This window comes from Notamacropus eugenii, chromosome 4 (assembly GCF_028372415.1).
Source record: "Notamacropus eugenii isolate mMacEug1 chromosome 4, mMacEug1.pri_v2, whole genome shotgun sequence".
Taxonomy (NCBI): Eukaryota; Metazoa; Chordata; class Mammalia; order Diprotodontia; family Macropodidae; genus Notamacropus; species Notamacropus eugenii.
Window position 1 is genome coordinate 235,499,748 of NC_092875.1, and position 24,203 is coordinate 235,523,950.

Sequence of the window (24,203 nt, forward strand, 5' to 3'; positions counted from 1 at the left end):
CACTATTTTTGGCATCGTGTGCCTTCCCCTTCTATGCCTGCCAGTATAGAGTCTACTAGAGATTAAAGTTCTTAATGAGCTCACAAGTATACAGTACTCTGTACAGAGGAGCTAGGTGGTACAATGGGTAGAGTACTGGACCAGGAATCATTAAGATCCTAGTTCAAATTCAGCCTCAGATAATTGCTGATTGTGTGATCCTGGGCAAGTCACTAAACCCCTATTTGTTTCTCATCTGTAAACTGGGGACACAATGGAGACCGAAATGGCAAACTACTCCACTACCTTTGCCAAAACAACAAATTAACAAAAATACCATCGACATAGCTCAACAACAAATACAGCACCCTCAATTTACAAAATCAGCTCTGTGAGAGACAGTGCAAGTATGATCCTCCCTCTTACTCAGAGATAACAAGCTCAATGAATTACCAACAGTGACAGGCTGTAAAATAGAGCCACGATGTGAATCCAGGTTTCATAATTCTGAGTTTGATATTCTACCAATCTACCTCTCTACAAGTAGAAAGCTCTTGAGAAAACAAACAAGGAAACAAAATTGTTAAGGAAACAAAACATTTCTCCAGATTCCTCTGCTTGAATTACAAAAACAAATTCAAAATGTGACACAAGTCTAAGTCAAAACCATGAGGACTGTCCGTGTTAGTTAGAAGTAAGTCAATCTGAAACAACAGAGTTGCTGATTCTGCACAGACACCTCCACGTTGCAAACACTTTGTGCATCGTGCTGCCATGAACATTAAAACCAGCTTTATGAGGCACTCTATGCTAGTAATAGAAAAGCGACATTTTTAATGGCATAATGCCTGCTCATAAACCTATATGTACCCTAGCAAGAGCCTTTACAATGAGCTAAATGAGGCTCTGTAATTTTGAATCAGCTTTGAAAGAACAGGTGATAGTTTCCATTTGCAAAGATGATATATTTATGCCCCTTTAAGATTTAAATTTGATAAGCATTAAATTTTCAAAAATAATCTTATCATATTAAGGTATTTTAAGAGAAAAATCCTTTAAATATCATCCATAAAACTTTTAATTTGCAAGGCTTTGTACTATTGCCATCCTTAAAATCTGTATATCCATGCTTTGCCTATAAACATTTCATTCAGGAAAAGAGAGCCTGAGAATGCCCCTTCTCAGCAACATAAAAAACCTAGAGAGAAAACATTTGCTTTTGAGTCATACATCATCATGTTACAGAGTCAGCTTGGCAATTCTGTAGCTCTCACAGTCAATTAAGTACTAGCACTGTCATTTTCCAAAGGAGATAACATATACATAGCTCTGTCTCCTGCAGCCATACTAGCTGGGCTCTGAGCTCATGAACTATAGAGCATCAGGTCTTTTCAGCAGGAGAGACCTCCTGGGAATTCCGTGATGGGGTAGAAATTAGCACTCTTTCTTCACTGACTGCACTGAACTCCATGCCCTAAATCCCGTGCTTTGGGAAGGGGCTAAAGAACAAGAGTTGATGTATTTTAAATGAGATGTGAAATAAAGGCCTGGACCACTTATGCTAATTATAAAGTCCCATGATACTTTTTTCAAGACCGAGGAGAGAAAGGTGTTCATTCTAGTATTCTGGCTAAATTTCAACTCAGGTAATTACATTCTCCTTTCCTAAATTACCCTGCTGTTTCAATTAAATATGGCATTGTTCTTTTCTGCCTTCAACCTCTCCCCCAAAAAAATCCTTTTAAAGTTCAGTCATACAAACCCCTAGTTTTGTTGATATATGATGGCTAATATGTTCCACTTCAAAAATTATATTCATTTTCAAAGATTCTTAGAGTTGGAAGGCACCTCAGAGTTCACCTAGTCTAGTCTTTACGTGAACAAGAATTCCCTCCCTATCACACCCTACTAATAGGATAAGGAACTATTTCACATGTTCTCTGCCAGGATTTAATGAAGTTTATTTAAACAGAATAGAACCCCTGGCAAGTAACATCCTTATCACAGGACCTTATTTTATATGTGAATAAACTATTATAGGATTTTAAATAAAGGTAATGTGGCACAGCAGTAGAAAAAATGTGGGACTAGGTAAGAGACCTTGGTTATAGGACTGAGTATGCCACTTTTATGAAGTGGGCAAAATGACTGAATCTTTATATCACATATGTATATTTTCTCATACGAAAAACAAGAATAATAATTTCCCCACTTACAACAAAAGAATAAAATGAAATAATTAGATGAAAGCACACTGAAAGGGATATTGTGCTTTAACAACAATGAAACATGTCATATTACTTTAAAATTAACATACCATAATAATGTAATATTAATAAGATAATAAACGAATTATATTACAATATTATATTGCAAGAATTACATGGCAATATATGAATCAATATTACATATTGGCATATGACTAAAACCATTCTGAATCTGCCAATACAAAATATCTAGGAAAGAATAAATCTGACACAGGATTCGTTTTAGCAGAGTATGGAGACTAGCCTTGTTCACACATCTCCAGAATCGCACACGCATGCACATGCACACGCACACGCACACACACACACGCATAATCACTTCTGAAGACATCACATGAGTCAGTAGATTTGGACTCAAAGGGCCTAGGTCCAAATCCCAGCTCTGTCAGTTTGCCTGCAAGACTAGGCAAATCACTTAAACCCTGCAGGCCTTAGTTTCTTTATTTGTAAAAGGGAGAAGAGGAGTGAAACTAAATGACCTCTGAGGCCCCTGCCAGGTCTAAATCTCTGAGTGTGATCCCAGCAGGTACAGGACATTGTTCCACAGGACCCAAACCACAGGGAATTTAGTAGATAGGTTAATGTTGTGTTCTCTGAGGTCACTGCATATGGAATAAGACTTCCTCACAGGTACTCACCAACCCTTGCAACAAATGCATTCTTCTAGTACTGAACTAGCCCGGAGGACCTTTGAGCTTCAAACCTAACTCCGTGTTTGGCTTTTTGTCAAAGAATCACAGAATTTCAAAGCAAAAAGGAACCAGAGCAGACATTTAGTCTAATCCATTCCTGAAATTAATTTCTACTAAAAAACACATGATAAATGGTCATTCACTAAGATGACCTAAAGGTTATTAAAGACCTTCAAGAATAAAGAACCTATCACTGACAAAGGAAGGTCTTACACAGTCTGGCAACTCTAACCTTGAGGACATCATCTTGGTGACAAATCTGAATTTGACTCTTCATATCTTCTACCCACTGCTCCTGATTCTACAGGGGGTTATCCCTCAACTACCTCCAAAAAGCACAACAGAAACAAAAACAAAAATCTAAATTCAATCTCTTCCATATGGCAGTCCTTTATATTTGAAGAAAGCTCTTCTCCAGGCAGTAGAATCCTACTTTCTTCACCTCAACTTCCATGTGATATGAATTCAAGGCCTTTTACTGATCTGCTTGCCCTCCCCTGTATGTTTTTCAGATTATCATTGTCCTTCTTAAACTGTGAAGCCCAGAACTGAACACACATGCCAGCTGACCAGGCAGATCATGTAGGTACCATTGTCATCACATTCCTGCAATCTATGGCTTTCTTAAGGAGCCCAAAATCACATGAGGTTTTCTGTCTGCCATTTTGTACTTAACTCACACTCTCCTAGAGTCCATTAAAACGCTCCAATTAGTTTTAGGTAAATTTCCATCTAACCAAGCCTTTTGTCATCCTGTACTCATAAAGTTAATTGTTCAAGCTCCAGCATGAGACTTTACATTTATCCATATTAACTTAAATATGGTCAATGGTAGTATAGTGAGCAGATAGCCAGCCTCAGAGTTAAGAAAACATTTACCTCTGACACACATTGGCTTTGTGAGCCTGGGTAAATCAATTAACCTTTCAGTACCCAAGCTGCCCCAACTCTCTAAGACTCTACATTGTGGAGGAAGTACTGATTTGCGTCAGTGGAGGACATTTACTCACTAGGAACCCCTGAAAAAATTGAAATCATGGATGTTGACTAAGGAGGAGGAAAAACTCATTAGATTCAGTCTGTCAAGATAGTTTTAGATCTTAACTCTATCATCTTAAGTGCTAACTATCTCTCTTAGTTTTCCATCATCTGCAAATTTGATAAGCATGCTACCTTTGTCTTTATCAAAGCTGGTGATAAAACTGTAAAATAGGACATCGTGAAGCACAAATCGTCTACTGGAGACCAGCCAAGTTGATATTATGCCATTAACCATTACTTTTCAAATCTAATTATCCTTTAAAGAGATGGGTGTGAGGACCCATTTGTGTGCAGGTGGGGTTACATGTAGGAAGATGTTCCCCATTCCTGAATCTCACTAAATGATTGATGTCCATACCACATCTTGGATGCTCCTTGAATTTCCTAGTAAATCCCATTGTCTTGTCTGATTCACATGAAGGATCTTTGATGAGGACCTTTGTATTGTATAACTGTTTAAAGTTAACTCTCATAAAGTATATCAGTTGATTCCCTTTACCCGTAAGCCAAATGGACTGATGATACAACACTTATAATCCTCCAGACTAAACTGCAAGACACCAGGAGTACAGTTTTAATGTTAGATTTTCACCTTGTCAAATTTTCTCCCTTTTCTCATTTCAGAAATTGGTGCACAGCTAGAAGTTCTGAATTACCTAGTAAAAATTCTAGAAAAGCTCTCTTACTCTTTATTACCTACCAAATAAACAAGCCTCTAGCCCATTTATAGAGGTGGTAATTAAGTTTATGGAAAGAAACGAAGAACTTTTAGGAGTTTTGCTTTTTTTTTAATTTTATTTTCCCCATGGTAACAAAAGCTTCATGAATAACTATCATTAAGGGAATATCTGATCTTCAGAAAATAATTTCTCCTAAAAGATTAGATGACTTGGATGAGGAGAGTATTGCTTATAAATGCAGACTTTTCTCAAGCACCATAGATTTTTGAAAATATTACTTCACATATCCTTTTGATGAATTAGTAGGTCCTTCATGAGAAGGTAGAAGCTATTACTATGTCCACTAAATAGTGAACTGGTTGATTTCTTGGGCTCTCAAGGTTTATAAATACTGCTTTAGCAATTTATACAATTCTGCAGTGAACTTTTCTGCTGGAGACCATAAAGCAAAGCCTACCACCTGCTCACATCAACCTAGCAGGTAGCTCCCATGATTTCTTCAAAGGGGACATTCAGGCTCAGTTGTTTCAACACTAAATCTGTGTTTCGACATGTTCTAAAAATATCCATACAGCAAAACAAAGACAAGTTTTTAAGAAAATTCAAAGCAACTTACTACATGGATGTCCTAACACCTTCACTTCGTCAATAGCTAGGTAGCCATAATGTCCTGAAGTTACCACTTCAAAAATTACCTGAAAAATGAAGAAAGATTTCCATTACTAGTGATGTAAATTTAACAATCTATATGCATCGTTAAAAAAATCTTTAGACACAGAATCATAGTATGTAAGTTCAAGTGTGGGGACTTCTGTTTAGTAACTGTATCACTCTTGGCAAGCTACTTCAGTTAGAGAAGCAGTTTTGTAGAGTGGATAAAGAAAGTTCTAGGTGTGGATCTTGCTCCTAACCTAGTAGAGATTAAAGCAGGTTACATAATTTGAAAATCACCAACACACAGATAATATTTGAACCCATGGGAACAGATAAAATCAAAACAGAAAAATATCATTAAAAAAGAGATGTCACAGGAAGGAGCCCTGGAAAATACTCATTTTAGAGGGGGAAAGAAGTAGCTGATCATCCAAAAAAGAAAACTATAGAGAAATTAGTTAGGTAGGAAGAGTGTAAAATCAGAGGTCATATTAAGAGGGGCAGACAAGTGAGTGCATGTTAAGGAAATACAGACAGTGAGTACAAATGATTCTTTGGAGTTTGTCAGTGAAAGGGAATAGACTTATTAGTTGTGTAAGCAACTCTGGGCAAATTATTTAACATCTCGTATTTTAATTTTTTTATTTTTATAGAATATTTTATTTTTCCCCCAATTACAGGTTAGAACATTTTAAAACATTCTTTAAAGTTTTGAGTTTCAAATTCTATCCCCCCCAACCTTGAGACAGTAAGCAATTCAATGTAAGTTATAGATGTCTCCCATTTTTTAAAACTGTAAAATGAAAACAGCATAAGAACTATCCCATAAGATTTTTGTGAGCATAAAACGAGATATGGCATGCGAAGTATTTTGAAAAACATGAAGTGATATGTGTGTCAGCTACTACTAACTGGCAAAAGTAGAACTAGATTAGTATCACTGTGAGTAGCAAAAGAGATAATATGAGTGATATGTTTTTATTTATAAAGTGTTACTCAAATGGGCAGCTAGGTGGTATAGTAGACATGGAACTGGGCTTAGAATTGGGAAGACTCATCTTCTTGAAATTGAAATCTGACAAATCTGATCTTAGATACTTACTGTGTGACTGTGGGCAAGTCACTTTACCCTGTTTGCCTCAGTTTCATCATTTGTAAAACAAGCTGGAAAAGGAAATGGTAAATCACTCCAGTAACTCTGCCAAGAACAAATGGTCCCAAGGAAAATCAAACAGAGTTGGACACTACTTAAATGACAACAAAAGGAAAACAGATTAAGATGGAAACTTCCTAAATATTATTCTTATTACTCCTCAGTAATGACAGAAAGATTTCCTGGCATTCCTTCATCCTATATCTTCCCAAATTTCCATTTGCCTCCATTCCTTTTCACTCTACCACAGCCATGCATGGGAATGGTCCTATCTTGGACATCACTATCACCCATAACTGTGCTACGGCCATGATTCTAAAAGATGAAAAGTCCCTTGCTAATACTAATATACTGTCACTCAATCTTTCACTCTCCTTCACTTCTAAATTTATTCTTTATCTTCATGGAAACACCTAGACTCAGGGCTCAATCTTCCCCCTTCACCATCTTGACCCTGATGAAACTATATGTTATCCTCTACCTTTGATTCCTTCTGATTCCACCATTTATGACTTGGCAATGCTCAATATGTATAATGCACCTCCCCTTACCTTCCCCACACACATGTATACTCATAATCTGCCTTTTCTGAGCATACTCCCGAGTCACTAAAGAAAGCAAGAGGAAGTCACACCATTGTGTCCAGAGGATCCACCAAAAATTACACTCTTGCTGCTTTGTGGAAATCATTTTATTTTTCCTTCATTGATCATCCCACTCCTCTCAGCAGCTGATCCAACTCTTCTTCTCTTTATTTAAGTGCCTCAGGTTACCCTTACGCTTTCACTCTCCACTGACGTCCTTGATTTTGCTTTATTGAGAAAACCAAGGCCATCTGTCTGGAGCGCCCCATCTGTGCAGATATTACTCAGTGCTGTTCTAATATCTTCATCCATCATCTCTTCTTTTACTCTGTTCTCTAAGGATGAGGTCATCCTTTTCTTGTTAAGACTAACTCTTCTACTAGAGCTCTTGATCACATCCAGGACTCATCCCACCGAACCCTTGGGAGCAGATATGATGATCTCCAACAGGAGAAAAAAAAATGTTGAAAAAGAAGAGAAAATGACACAGGAGAGAGTGCTGGGGAATACTCATTCTAAAGAATGAATCCACTCTCATTCATTTTCAGTCTTTACTTTTTCCTTTCCCAGTTCCTAAAAACATACCCTTTAAAAATTAAATAAGAAAACTTCATTTGACCCTGCCATGCCCTTAAGTGACCATCCCAAATCTCTCCTACCTTTCACAGACAAACTCTACAATTATACAAATAATCCCCTGCCTTTACTTTCTTAGCATATACTCACTTGTCAGCTCCTTTTAATCTGGCCTCTAACTTTCACATTCTTCCTAACTACTGGACCTCTCCACATTTTCCTTTGCTGTGTGATCACCAACTTCCCGTCTCCTTTAGAATGAATGTTCCCCAGACCTTTCCCCTGAGTCATCTTTCCTTTTTCTCTTAGTGACCTTATCTGTTCCTGTGCATTCAAGTATTATCTCTGTGAAAGTTGATTCTCAAATTACATAACCTGTTTTAATCTCTCTGAGACTCTAATGCCTTACCAACTGTCTGCTGGATATCCTTTCTTAGTTTTCCCGTAACATGTCAAACTTATCAGGTTCAAAAAACAAACTTTCTTTTCTTCCAAACTTACCTAATTATATTAAAGGTACAATAATATTTCCAGCTACCACACTTTAAAAGTGTGTGTGTGCATGTATATATGGATATATATATATATATATATATACACACATAGAAAAGGTTATATATGTGCACATATGTATGCAAGTATTTTTGTATATATACATATGCAGTTATGTGTGTATATACATGCATGTGTGTATACATGCATGTGTGTATACATGAATGCATGCATGTATGTTCTTGTTAAAAGCATACGTACTGTCTGCTAGGATGGCCTTGTGGCATTCTTAGGACTACAAAAAAGGATAGGTGCTTTGCTTCTTTTGGTATGCCCAGCACGTGGCCCAGCATATGGTAGCCACTTACTAAATGTTTACTGATTGACTGACTGATCGAATGAAAAAATATCTAGTTGGGAAGAGAAGAAAAACATGAAAACACCATTATCACAATATTTTAATAGCTGTTCAATAAAGTAACAGAAGAGAGGTAATAACGTAGGACAGGTAAGGAATAGCCACGTGAACTTTTTGTTGTTGTCTAGTTCTATTCAGCTCTTCATGACCCCATTTGGGGTTTTCTTGGCAGAGATACTGGAGCAGTTTGCCATTTCCTTCTCCAGCTCATTTTACAGATGAGGAACTAAGACAAACAGGGTTTATTCACTTGCCCGTGGTGACACAGCTAATAAGTGTCTGAGGTTAGATTTGAACTCAGGAAGGCTAGTCTTCTGGACTCCAGGTCCAGCACTCTACTGCCACATGAATGGTATATTTTGATCATCAGAGCTTGATAATTAAAAAATACCTTAGTTAGGGCTCAAGAAATTCACAAAAGTATGGCCTTTCACCAGCAAAGTCATACCTATCCCCTGATAAAGAAAGCAGGCGATTGAAAATGGATCTGGATTTCTGCATGGGGTAGAATGGGTCATACCTCACTTTGACAGGAAACCTGAAAAAGGCCATATACACTTTCCCTTAAGTCCTCTGGAGACAGAAAGGACCTCAGGAACACCAGGAAACTGGAAACTGCCCAATCAGTTCTATTCCTTCCACTGCAGTTTGGACAGTTAACCTGACCACAAAGGCTAAACAAACGTGGGGACCACAAAAATATAATCAAACATATGCCTACTTATTTCTGCAGCTATGATTGTGAGTCCATGTTCTACCTCATGCATTACAACATCCAGAAAAGCAGACTCTGTTGAACTATAATAAGTCACATGATAAAAGGACTTTCCCTACCCAGCATGTTTAGAACTTTCAGACTAAAATCTCTCTAAACTTGGCAAGCTCTAGCTTTGAATAACTTGAAACTAGGGGTAGAAAAGAGAGAGAGAACACATACACACACAAATACATACATACATATGTATACACATCTATAAACACACATGTGTTTATAGGGGGGGCCCTACTTCCAGGAGACAGAATTGGTGCACACATGGACATTTGTTGTTGCAGGTAGTGGTCAAGCACTGCCTTTTCCTTCTTTTTGTATCCTCAGCATTTAGCAAACTGCCTTAATACATGTTTGTTTGATTGATTGATTGATATGATAACTTTCCCTCTTCCCAAGATACAAGGCAGGAACTATCTACATTTCTTCAAAACTGCCTGCCTTGAACACTATCAAGATTTTCCTGCATTTGCATAGGGGGATGAAGGACTATTAACAATATTTGGTAGGAAGGACACAGACCCTAACCCTTTGTGCCACAAGGCCCCCCATTCGGGTTATAAACACACAGAAATGGATCTGGAGTTTAGACATTTTCTTTCATCCTTTTCCATTTTAAGTATAAGGAATAGGATCTAACCTGTTTGCTCAAACTGGGTATTCAGGTATCCAGAAATCCAGGCCTGGTGGGACAGTAGCCCAAATGGCTTTGACCTTGGACCTAAAGAATTTAGCTAAATTGAGAGTCTCATCTCCTTGGGAGGAGGGAGGAAGGAGAGAATTAAGCCCCCTGAGGAATTGAGAAATGACTGCATGTTTGTTTTTCACATATCTTTTAAGTAAACATGGTTTTATAAACACTAATTTGGTTTTAGGTGGTTAAATGGAAGCTGGATACTAAACACTGAGCCCCTGAAATGAGGGGTTGGGGGAGGACCACCACTGGTAGTAACTCAAATCTGATGACAGAAAAGAAAGACTCCCCAAGCCCCTTCCAAAATGGGAATAAAATGCAACAGACCATTCTGAGAGAGTGGGGTCAAAGCAAAACACATTGCCTATGCATCACAAGTACTGAATGACCATTTAACTTATTTACTTCCAAACATTCAAAGGAAGTTTTTAAAAGACTTTCCCTTTCTGATCTTCTTTACTAGTGCTACTATCTCTTCTCCGATAATCATGGGCATACTCATCTATCATAATATATAAACTGTTATAAAAGCTCTTTAAGGCCTGGGGCGATTTTTTTCTTGTTGTTTTTGTAGATTCAGAGCAATGCTTGGCACATGGTAAATGTTTAATAAATACTTGATGAATTGGATTGGGTATCATTTTGGAAAATTGAGAAAAACCATAAATCCTACCATCCTTAGCTGTTGTATATGTTTCTCTGTCAAAAGTCTTTTGATGACAATGTGCCATTACTACACAGTACCAGACCTTTGAACAAATGCTGCACAATTTAAAATTCCGAAATAAAGAGAGCATTCCTACAGAAAATGAATAATGACTCTTCAGTCAACTAAAAGTCTTTGTGTCTTTTATGGTTCCTAGGAGTTTTCACTTATATAAAGAAATGCTCTGTTGGGGTTTTGTAGATAATACTGTCCAACCTAATTTAGTTGGGTTTTTTTTAATAGTACCTTGGAGCTTTGTTAATTAGTTCCCTTTTACAATTTCCTGTAAGTGAGAAAGGAGCCAATGGACAGAAAAAGACAGAGGCTAAAGCCTCTGAACTTCAGTCTGAGGGTTAAGTCAAAATGGTTTCAAATAGATTCAACTACAATCTCATCAGAAAGAACTCTGACTTTGAAATACTATACTATATTTTCAAATACTACACTATATACGATACTATACTGTGCTATACTACAGAATCATCTTTCTCAGTCCAAATACCTACAGGACAATCCTTTTCTATCTGTCTGCTAAGCTGGCTACTTAGAAACTGTAGAACTATAAATCCAAATAAAACATCAGTATCTACTGTCCATTAATAAATCCACATACAAAAGAGAAAACAATACGCGAAATACTGGGGAGTATCTTATGTACAACTATGTAGCTGAAATAAATAATCATTGATTGACCATTCATAGATGCTGATCCCTAAACTATTTAGCTTATTACTTATAGATGGGAAAATATAATTTTATTATGCTACAAGTTTTAGAAAGTCAAGATTTTAAAATATCATGAAAGATTTTAGTGTCACCTGCTTAGCTACTGGGGAAATTTTGCTTTTTCTTTTGGTCAAGGCCGAAAGGAATATAAATTCAAAACCAAAAATAATATCTTGTATTTTTTCACGTGGTAAATGTAGACATGCTATAATTTCAATATATGTACACTGATGAATATTCTCTGAAAAAGCAAGATCCTAAGAACAAAAACATGCCATCAGAAACAACTGATATTATAGGAAACAACCAAGACCCACAATATCCTTTACAAATAAGAAAACGAGTGAAAGACTGATTGAGGACGTCTGCATATTTAGCAGTGGCACAGAAGTCATATCACAAATACTGATTTTAGGACATAGCATCCAGACAGCAACTTGTCTAATCACATTTCAGCCAGGAGATAAGTGTATATTAGTTCCAAATTTAAAGGTACAGAAAGTGGGAACTAGTATCTTACCCTTTTTCTCTCTCTTCCCAAAATGAAAGGCGATTGCTTAGGGTATACAGGCAGGAGGATGGAAGAAACTGAGGACTGCCCACAATCTCTTGGGTAGGATTGATAAAGAGCAGAGTTTGTTGATAATTTTGCTTATTTTGAATCATGTTTACACAATTGCTTGAAAAAATTAAAAAGAAAATAAGGCTTTCTCAGGTACTGTAGGAGAAAGGAATATTTCTCCTGGGAGATGTCCCAAGATTTGAGGCAATTATATCTTCAGGCAGAATTTGTGAGGAAGGTTTTGTTTAATAAGGACAACAAAGTCCTGAGCAAGCCAGAAGTACAAAGTGAGAAGTCAATGTGTTGTCAAAGTTTGCACGGGGTAGTGGAATAAGCTCTGGATGTGGGGTCAAAGGGGTCTGGTTTCCAATCCCAACTGCTCATTTAACCTCTCTGTGCTGCAATTTTAGAGCCACTAGGAAATGTAGTGGATAGACTGAGGGCTGCAGGACTGGAGTCAGGAAGACTCATCTTCCTCAGTTCTAGCCTCAGACACTTAGCAGCTGTGGGACCCCAGACAAGTTACTTAAACCTGTTTACCTCAGTTTCCTCATGTGTAAAATGAGCTGGAGAAGGAAATGGCAAACTACTTCAGTGGTTTTCTTTGCCAAGAAAATCCCAAATGAGGTCATGAAGAGTTGAACATGACTGAACAACAGTGCTTCAATTTTCTTATCTGTGTTTAGCCAGTAGGAGACTTTACTAACCTTATCCTATTCATACTCACCCTATCAGTTATGGTCTCTACTCTGTCTTGAGGGAGTAGTGGGAAATAAACCACCAAGGTCTCTGTAGTTCTTAAGAGTGAGAGATCTCCAGGCAGAGAAGTGGTACAGTGGACAGAGCACTGCCCCTGGAGTCAGGAGGACTTGAATTCAAAGATGGCCTTAGACACTTGCTAGCTGTGACCCTGGGCAATTCACTTAACTCTGATGGGGGCTGAGGGAATGAGGGAGAAGAAAGAGTGATCTCTTTTCCTGCAACGTCACCTCTCTCTGGGTGGCTATCTTCAATGATCTAAGAGAGGTGAGTATTATAGTTCCACGCAATCCAAATTAGGTCTTTAACCCTCACCTATAAAAAACATCCACATCCTCTCCCTTTATATGTAGTATTTCATTGAGACCAGTCATATGGTCTTGACATAAGAAAATAAGTTTGCAAACAGAGAGACATGCATGCATAGTGCACAGAGTGTTTTACACTTTCCACAGAATTACAGTATATCTAGCACACTGACTGAGACTGCCTCTAATAACTGAATTCAATTTCAATTGTTTTCAGTTTACTCTTCATGACCTTATTTTGGGGTTTTCTTAGCAAAGATACTGGAGTATTTGTCATTTCCTTCTCTAGTTCATTTTATAGATGAGAAAACTGACACAAACAGGGTTGAGTGACTTACTCAGGGTCACAAGTAAGTAAGCAAGTAAGTTCCTGGGGCCAGTTTTGAACTTGGTTGTTCCTGAATCTGCGCTTAAGACTCCATCCACCTTACTACCCAACTGAACACTAGAGGAATAACAACAACAAAAAAAAATCCATCCTCTAACACAGCATTAACCTGTTTGGCTATGTATACAAGTCTAAGAGCCAACTTAAATTCAGGCAAATCAAAGAGAATTCTGGAATACATAAATATATTGTCAATCAATTTTTGAGACCCTGGACCTCACAGGACCTCAGTTTCATATTGGTGAAGTGAGTTTAGACTATATGATCTCTAAGGTCCTTTCCAGCTATAACATCCTCTGATCCTATGAAAGCTGTAACTTGAAAACAATAATCTGTCACAGCCAAAAAGAGTGCCAAGTAATATGTCTATCACTCTACTGGGAGACCTACCACATGCTGAAAACAGCTGCAAAAGGAGACACAAAGAACACCACCCTACCATCTCTCTCACATTTTTTGTCCTTTAATATATTTATCTATAGATAGATATGTGTGTGCATGTATACATATATACATGTACACATATATACATATGTATATATGTATCTATATATGTATATATACATTTATACACACATACAATTATATACACACGTGTGTATGAATCTATAAATACTGTTTATTTTATCTGATTAAAAACATCATGTAATGAAAAAATGGAATAATAGATGAAATACAAAAGGGATGTAATCAATTACTAAAATGAAATAATTAGAGGTCTCAATTCTGTCACAAAACCTTTAACCAAACAGGAAACTGAATGATGAGGAACATGGCAGTCTTTTGATCCCTTAAATATCTGCCTACCTTCTGGTACCCCTGTATTGAAGAAAGTAATCAGGAGCAGACATCATGGAGGTGAGCTCCCTAAGACTTTTCTAAAGCCGGTACAAACAGTAATAACAATCGCTCACATTTACAGAGCCTTTTAAGATGGATAAAGCTCTTTCCTCACAACCACCATCTGAAGTAGCTTGAATAAATATGATCTCTATTTTAGATACAGAGAAACTGAGGCAAAGAGAAAGGACTTCCCCAAGGTGACAAATCTTTTAAATAGTCAGAGTCAGGACTCTCTAACCAAGGGCTTTTTTCTTTTAATCTAGAGTTCCTTCTACCACATTCTAATATGCTAATTTGCACAACATTCTTTCCTTCTTCTAATACAAAATGAACTGTGATTAACCAAGAGAGTGAAAATAACTCAGTCATCATTAGTGTATTATAGACCTTTTAAAAAAATTTTGGTTAATTAAAAAAGAAATCTAAGATTGGACCACCATCTATCTTTTCTCTGGTGTAATTTCTGCCATGATTCAGTACTCCCCACTATCCTTTTCACACTCATGACTTGGCTTGTCAGAAGAACATTAACATTTTGATTCTCTCAAAGCTCTGCATTTTATTACATCTGACAACATCTGCAAGTAATATATGAGACTGATTAGTCAAAATAACAGCTAGTGAGGTAAGATGCTGGGGGTGGTGATGAGAGAAGGGAAGGCAAAGGCAAAGGCAGATAGCTAGCTGTCAAGCCTGAGAACAACTGGTTAAAACATCAGTTTTCATTTGCTTATGAAAAGCAACTCTGGAAGCAAGCCTGGTAGATGTTTTACATCAGGCTATCCCTCAGACACCTGACAAACAGGAAATAGAGAAGCAGTTTAACATTGCAGCATCCCTAATCCTCCTTGCTTCAGTGAAGAGCAAAATTAGCTTTTCATTCCTTCCATTTTCCCATGCTATGTGTGAGCAAAGAAAGGGGATTTGCTTACCAACACAATTGCCTGACTGAAAAAATGCTAGTGAAACCCACTTGTCAATTCCTCAGAACAAAAGGAATCCAGGCTACCGGGCTGCCTTACCAAGTACGATCTTCTATGGCTGTGCTTCCTGTCAAGTTTTGAATTTTATTCAAAAAAAGCTATCCTATCTATTTATAAACATCTTCACTTAAAAGCATTTCCCCCTAATATGAAAAATAATAAAAGTTCTCTTTGATCTTAAAGAGCCAGAACGATTTGAGTAGTAATGAAAAATTTTGGATCAGAAGAGCAATGAATTTGCTAATAATAAAATATAGTAGAAAAGAAATATAAAGCAATATTTTGGTTTTTATTCTTATTCCAATTTGATTGAAAGTCTCCTCCCTGGGCATCCCAAAATGGCAGTGTGTCCACAAAATGGCACATAGTAAATGCTTAAGAAATGCCTGTTGACGGACTTTCTTTTTCAGGCTCAGTGAAAAATCATGGCACCTGCTTCCTTTGCTCCTTTCCTTAATAAGTAAGCCTTTCTTCACTAGCATTTTCCCCCTCTTTTGCATTTTTTAAAGAAAGCCATGTTTTACAAGTATCACAATTATGGTTTAGCCTTGCCACAAAAAAAGAAAAAAGTTAAGGATGTAAAGCTAAGGAGGCAGGCAGTGTGGTGCAGAGGGAGAGCTTTGGATTTGGAATCAAAGAAGTTGGGTTCAAAGCCCATCCTGCCCGGTTTCTTCCTAGTAACTACCTCACCTCTTTTCTAGGCCTTAGTTTTCTCATCTATAAAATATGAGTATTGGACTAGACAACAACAAAATAATTGTAATATCTCACACTGATATCAGTCAATACACATTTATTAAGTGCCTACTATACTCTAGTCACTGTGCAAAGCACAGAAGATACAAAAAGCTGAAAAACACAACTGCTGTCCTCAAGGAGCTTACTATCTAGCAAAGGAGACAATTACATTGCATCCAACATAATTTGTTACAAATATATGCAAATAAACTACATGCAGGATAAACAGGAAATAATTAAGGGGAAAAAAGGCACTAAATAAAAAGGGGTAGGCAAAGATTTCCTGTAAAATATGAGATTTCATCTTAGATTTGCCAAGGAAGTAAGTGGAGTTTAAGGAGGAAGAATGTTCCAGGCATGGTGGACAGCCAGAGAAAATACCCAAAGCTTATTTGTGGAACAGACAGGAGGCCGATGTCACTGCATCAAAGAGTACCTGTCCAGGGGTAAGGGTAAAAAAGAATAGAGAGGTAGGAGGAGACTAAATTAGGAAAGGTTTTAAATGCCAAAAAAGCATTTTGTATTTGATTCTGGAAGTTATAGGGAGTCATTGGATTTTCTTGAGTAGGGAAATAACATGATTCAACCTGTGCTTTAGGAAAATCATTTTGATGGCTGGATGGAGGATGGATTGGATCCCGGAGAGATATGAGGCAGACTGAGACAGTAATAGGCTACTGCAGGTACTGAAGGCATGCCTATACCAGACCAGGGGTGGTGCTGAGGAGAGTAGGGGGCATATTGGAGATATGTTGCAAAGATGAAATGGACAGGTCTTGGTAACAAAATGACTATGGTGGGTGAGAGATAGTGAAAAAGTCCAGGTTGTGATCCAGAGGGAAAAAGAGTATTTTATAGTACTTTATACATGATCACACTTCATCCTAAAAAATAAAATAAAAACAAAAACCCTATGAGACAGGTACTATCATTTCCCCCAATTTTTTCACAAGTGAGAAAACTGAGACTGAGAAAGATTGTTATTTGCTGCCTGTCTAAAATTTCTTCCAGGCCTAAGCTAAGAGAAAATGAAAGGACCCACCATACACAAAAGTAGAAAAGACTTATGCCAATCAGCCACAAGAACCACAGGTGTTTTAAACAACAACAAAAAAATGTGGGGGGGCAATTACTGTAACCGAAGGAAAAAGGAAAAATTCTTCATAGATCAGAGGAGGGGAAAATGGGGGAAATGTGAAAACAAAATACACAGTAACCTCTCAAGAAGATGTTTAAAATTGATTTGAAAGGTATTTACTCACATTCTCTGTTGCGATCCACTTCTTATACAAGAAACAAGTCTTGGTCAATTTTAATGTGACCACAGAATGTCAATGTTAGTTGTTCAAAGTCCAGTACTCATCAATTCTTAGACATGGTTCAAATCAGTTTTCATTCTGAGACACATAATTAGACTTCAGGGGCAGGTGCTGTGAATATTGCCCCAGGCTGCTTTGGGGTAAAGTTTACTTACTCCCTAACCACACCCCCAATTTCTTTTTAAGTATGGCATATATAACACAAAAGTACCATCTCTGAGTACTATTTAAAGATGAGTTTTGTCAAACTCAATAATGAATTAATTTTTAAAAATTAAATGAGTAGGATAAAGACAAAAACTACACAAAAAGCTACTGGAATGTGTACTGAGTAAAAACTGGAGGTCATATTTGAAAAGATGGGTAGATCATGTTATCTGTATTCCCTGAAGTCCTCATTTACCAGAAAAGGTATCAGACTGGTAAAGGGTAAATCTTGGCTTAGCCTTATGTGCAAATGCCTTTGTGTTCTTACTGCAAAAGAATCTTGAACAGGGTCCGGACGGAATCCACACCTAATCTTTACCCAGAATCCTTCAACTCATCTAAGAGAATTCATTTTAATAAGGAGGCCTATAATGGCCAAATGAAGAGCATTTTTGCTATCACACTTGACTCCTTTATTTGCTTCTTTTTTTAAAAAAAGAATTTAAAATAATATTCATATTATCTTTTTTCTTTTTTTGTAGAGCTGTAAATCTGTACAATTATTCTGTACAGCAAATTGGAATTATGCAAATAAAGGCACTAAAATGTCCGCACTCTGTAACCCCGAGATTGTACTATAAAGAGGTCAACCACACACCAAAATGGTCCCAAATGTATCCAAATATTTATAGCACCGTTTTTGTGAGTGGGGGGTTTTTTAATTTTTTTTTTGATAGTAAACAACTGGAAACAAAGCAGATACTCATTAGTTGGAGAATGGCTAAATGCATTGTACAACATGAATGTAATGGAATATTATTATGCAGTAAGAAACATGGAATCTGATGAAAATAGAGAAGCTAGGAAAGACTTCCATGAACTGATACAAGGTAAAGTAAGCAGAACTGAGAAAAAAATATATTCACTGTACATAAAACTAATGACAACCATAAAACGATAAAAAAAAAAAAATGTTGCCAGATTATAAAGAACTAGCTCGGCCCAGGAGATGAAGAACGGCAGTATACATGGACACAAGAACATAAGCAGCTCCTCTACGTGGATGGCTATCAACCCACAAGGCAATCAGAAGACTGTTCTCTGTGGGGGCAATCAGAAGCCTATGGAATTGGGTAACTTAAGTTCTGACACGGGATAAGGGAATAAAAAAGAAGAATGTACGAAATTCAAAGATGCAAAGTGATTTTCTTTTAAAATGCTATCCTAACAAAGAAAGCCACTGGGGAAGAACTTCTTCATTTTTTAAAAAAGCATTAAGTTGCTGATGTGTAAATCAAAGGAAGCACGTATTTCAGCAGGCTTCCTCTGCTGAAAAAGCAGGTAGCCCGTACTTCCCTACTGGTACAGCTCTAGCTAATGGGCAGGTTTTAAGCAGCAGCAATTAGAACAAGCATTAATTAAGGAATTAAATGTATCTTAATCACCAAATACTTGACAATTTAAGTTTTAATGAACAGTAATTAACCTGCAATTACCTGTATTACAAGCAGGCTACCATTGTGATTTGTAGAGTAGGATACACAGTTGCCTGCCATATATAGTAAGGGGAAGCTGCATAAATGACTAAGGGATGCAAGAATACCTCTATGCAGCAGCTGAGAAGTCTTTTTAAAATTCTGTTAAGTGACTGATAGAAATAACAAAAGGGGAAAGGTTATGATAGCAATAGATTGTTTATCAAATTGTTTATCAAAAGTAAAAAGGACATTTGTCTTTATTTGTATTGACTAGCAAAATAAAATGCGTCTCAAGTTCAGGCCAGAACCAAAATGACAAATTATCCAATTTTGATCAAGGAATGACAATTTTTTAAAGGTAGTTAGAAGTAAAATGTTTTCCACATATGTTCTGTTGATAAAAACAAAAAAAAATTATGCTTTCTAGCTTCTGCCTATTTAAATTCCACATTTAGTAAAACCTATATGCTTAGCAATGTTGAAAGCACTGAAGATACAAAGATTAAAAACAACACAGTTCCTGCCTTTCAGGAGCTTATACTCGGTGACTTACACTCGAGGGGCAAGATCTAACCTCCAACTGCAACTCAAAGTGGAACACGCTAACTTAACCTCTAACCCTCGGGCCACAGAGTAGTCTGGAAGAGTAAGAGAGAGCGAGATCACTCCTTCCTTCAATGCTGAGATGACCTCTGGTATCTCTTCAACTCTTACCATCCTATGGTCTTGTTATTCCAGGTTATAGTCAGTGTTGTGCTAGAGCCAGCTGGTACCGAGCTGAAGGTGAAATTGTCAGTGGAAGTACTTACACCTCAGAAATCAGCAAGGGCTAGAAATCAGAGCTCAATTTGTTTTGTTGATGGTTTAGACTTTTAAAAAGAGAATATTAATAACACGATTTAAATGTAGAAGTATATTTGTATTGTGAGTACATCTCCCCTTACACACGCACACGCACACGCACACGCACATACACACACACATACACACCCCATTGTTAAACAGTTACCAGCACTCGCTGGGTTATTTAAATTTAGGAGGCCAGTGTAGCATGGGGGCAGCAAGGAGGCACAATGGGTAAAGCACTGGCCCAAAGTCAAAAAGATCTAAGTTCAAATTTGGCCACAGATATTTACAGCTACATTACCCTAGAAGAAGTCACTTCACCCTGTCTGCCGCAGTTTCTTTTTCTGTAAAATGGAGAAGGGAATGGCAAAGTACTCCAGTATCTTCATGAAGAAAACCCCCAACAGAGTCACAGAGATTATAGCTGAAAAATGACTGAACAACCACAGCAACAAATGCGGTCTCATAGAAGAAAATACTGAATCTGGAGTGAGAACCAGGTGCAAACACTGCACTGATGATGTTACTGTGTGACCTCTTCAGCGCTCTGGGCTTCAGGTTCTTCAATAATGAAATGAGTATTAAATGGACTCTACAGTCCCTCCAGGCTCTGGACCTGGGATCCTATGTTTTCTTTTCATAATGATGTATTACATTTTGACTCCACCATGACAGAGTAGAGGAGAGCTCTAGAACTGGGTTAGGGAAGACCTGAATTCATATCCTATTTCACTTAGCAGCTGTATGACTCTAAGTAAATCACTTCACTGTCGTCTGCCTCAGTTTCCTTGTCAGTTGCTGCAATGATCAAATGAGATCTTTGTAAAGCACTTCGCAACCTAAAAGCACAACCTTTGCTATTCTTTAGTTGTTTCAGTAATGTCTAACTCTTGGTGATCCCATTTGGGGTTTTCTTGGCAAAGATAGGGGAGTGGTTTCCATTTCCTTCTCCAGCTCATTTTACAGATGAGGAAACTGAGGCAAATAGGGCTAAATGACTTGCTCAGGGTCACAAAGCCAGTAAGTGTCTGAGACTGGATTTGAATTCAGAAAGAAGAGTCTTCCTGTCTCCACTGTGCCATCTAACAGCCCCCAAAGCAGTTACAATACTTTTATTATTATAGTATATCATATTATATACCATATCAATACTTTTATTATTATTACTCCCATATATTTACTACCCAATGCATAAGGTAACACATTCCTTTCACATTCCTAAATCTCCCTATTTAATAGAAGGTGGACCTTCTCTATTGTGTTTTAAGATTTGTGAAAAATAAGTGACTCAAATAACTTGTTTACAACCTTCACAAAAGGTTAGGCCTAATGTTTTGGGTTTTTTTCTTTCCAGAGTAGAATTAATAAATGTATGCCTTTGTTGAAGATCCCTCCAACTTGATTCCAAGGAGCTTTCTCCATGTAAATTTAGGGATAAATCAATTTCCGTTATTCCTCTGCTGTTCACCTTTTAAAGTCTGATCTCTCCCAGGTGTCAAGAAATTTAACCATCCCTTTAGCACAGCTGATTTTTCATAGCCAGATGTGGAAAGCATTTTTGAAAGAAAAAAATTAAATGGCTCGCTTTGGATTATATCCCAGCTTACTTATACTAATAAGTATTTTTAAAATTAAGCCCTTAACTGTCACTTAGCAGTCTTCAGAGCCAAGGTTATCAGAGTTAAATAGGATGAGAGTTCCCTACAGTTTTAATAACTGTAGCTTAAGTGAATACTGTGTGGTCCACTGAGCTTGGTTCCAATGGAAAGAAAACTGGAATTCAAGCCAGAAGACCTTCATTTAAGTCCCTGTTCTGCTACTCACTGCCTGCGCTTACCGTTTGGGCAAACTCCTTAATCTTTCTCGCTCTTGATTTCCTCATTTATAAAGTTATAGTGTTGGATTAGATGATCTCAGAGTTATCTTAAAACTTTAAATATATGATCTATTCATTTCCATTATATAACAAGTAGATGGGGATTTGAGACTAGAAGTCTTCCCACATTAAGTGGAAATAATTGACAATTATAAACAATAATAAGTCATAATAAATGATGGTATGTGTGTATATCTGTGGGTATATGTATATATATATACACATATATACATTTATCTGTGTATATGTATATATACACATATATATATCTATATTGAAATATATAGAAAGTGTTACTGTTCTTTAGTCATGTCAAACTCTACATAACCCGCTGGACTTTGTCCATGTGGTTTTCTTGGCAAAGATACTGAAGCAGATTGCCATTTCCTTCACCAGTGCATCCCCATTTTACAGATGAGGAATTGAGACAAAAAGAGGTTGAGTGGCTTGTCCAGGGTCATATAGCTACCAAGTGTCTAAGGTCAAATTTGAACCCAGATCTTCCTGAATCCAGGCCTGGAGTTCTATCTACTGTACCACCTAGATGCCTATATATTATTATAGAATATGATAAATAATAATAAGAAATAAATGATGGGGTATTTGTCCACTCTCTTCCCTACTCTTCCCTACATCTCCTTCCTACTCCACACACGTTCAAAAAAATTATACTGTATACAAAGTTCGGTGGATCAGGTCTCTTTCAAAAGGTCAGTGCCTCACTTAAACTGAGAAATAATCTTGAATAAATAAAGCTCCTCTTTGTGGGGTATCTTTAATAACATACAATATTGACAAGGTACTATGATTTCCTATATTTTAGCCTATAAAAAGACAACCCCAAAATAAGAGATAATTGGGCCTTTCTGAAATCACAAACAACAGAATATTTTTTTAGGTTAAGGACACCAACGTATTTCAATTAATCAATACACAAGTACTTGCTACCATAAATGAAAAGTGAAGTATATATACCTGATAGAAGTTGGGCCAGAAGGTACTAATTGCCAGTTCTGCTCTATTCCAGGTACCAGTAGGAGCTCCAGATATGTTCCAGATTGGGTTCCCCAAAGGACCATTATTAACTTTTACATAAACATTCAATAGCCCAGGAAGGGAATGACTTTTGCTGGATACAAAGTAGTGAAAGTCAATGCAATGGGTGTCATTTTCTTTAAGCTGGGGTAAGAGAAGATGGGTCCTTTGTAATTCTGGTCTCCCAGATGTGTTAACCAACATGAAAGAGCCTGTCAAAACAAAATAAAAAGCAGTCAGATTCTCAATTGCAATTTCTGATCACTATTAAAATGTCATGTTGATAGATAAAAGGACAATTATTTGTAATATTAAACACAATTTGTCTCAAATTTATAAAAACAGGAGACATTTCCCAAGTGGTAAATGATCAAAAGATATAATCAGTTTTCAGCTGAAGTAATTAAAGCTATCTATACCCATATTAAAAAAAAATTCTAACTCACTACTGATGGGAGAAATGTAAGCTAAAACAATTCTGAGGCACTACCTTACACCTATTTGATTAGATAATAGGATAGAAAAGGTAAATGGCAAATGTTGAAGGGGATGTGGGGAAAATGAGACATTAATGTACTATTGTCAAGGTTGTGAACTGATTAAACCATTCTATAGAGCAATCTGGAACTATTCCCCAAAAGTTATAAAACCATGGATATATACCTTTGACAAAGCAATGCCACTACCAGGTCTGTATTCCAAAAGAGGCAAAAAAAAAAAAAAAAAAAAAAAGGAAAGGGATCTATATGTAACAAACATATTTAGAGCAGCTCTTTTCTAGGGGTAAAGAATTAGAAAATGAGGGAGATGCACATCAATTGGAGAATGGCTGAATAAGTTGTGGTATGGTATATAATTATGATGGAATACTATTTTCTATAAGAAATGATGAGCAGGATGTTCTCAGAAAAAACTTAGAAAGACTTATACGGATTGATGCAAAGTGAAATGTACTGGGTACAAAGTAACAGCAGTATTGTGAGATGATCAGCTATGAATGGCTTAGCTACTCTCAGCAACACAATGATCCATGACAACTCTGAAAGACTTAGGATGAAAAATATTATCCATCCCCAGAGAAAGAACCGATGGGGTCAGAATACAGAATGAAGCAATTTTGGGTTGTGTGGTTTTTTTGCTTTATTTTTTTTTAGTTTTTTTCTATCTTCTCTTTTACAACAAGGCGATTATGGATATGTTTTGTATGACTACATATATACAACCTATATGGAACTGCTTACCTTCTCAATGGAGAGAGTGTGGGAAGGGAGGAAAGGCAAAAATTTGGAACTCAAAGTTTTAAAAACAAATATTAAAAATTCTTTTTACATGTAACAAATATGCAAAAATATAGAAATTCTGGCTGACTCGTTAGAGAGCAGGGGATTAATTAGAGAACAGTGGCCTTGTTTCATTTTGGGGGGGAAATCAGATACTAAATAAATACAGAAAGTATTAAACATAGTTTCGTACACATCTCTCTATCCCCC

The 24,203-nt window shown here is 37.0% G+C and overlaps 1 protein-coding gene across 8 annotated transcripts in view; it reads right to left on the reverse strand.

Annotated features, from left to right (window-relative positions):
* PTPRM (protein tyrosine phosphatase receptor type M) overlaps positions 1 to 24,203 on the reverse strand; it is a 984,934-nt gene that overhangs the window by 622,920 nt on the left and 337,811 nt on the right. For all 8 annotated transcript variants that reach the window (XM_072604258.1, XM_072604256.1, XM_072604255.1 and 5 more), the window contains 2 exons: positions 22,654 to 22,925; positions 5,276 to 5,354 (listed from right to left, as the gene is read on the reverse strand). In XM_072604258.1, coding sequence (XP_072460359.1) covers positions 5,276 to 5,354; positions 22,654 to 22,925 — 351 coding nt within the window. The remainder of the gene's footprint in view (positions 1 to 5,275; positions 5,355 to 22,653; positions 22,926 to 24,203) is intronic.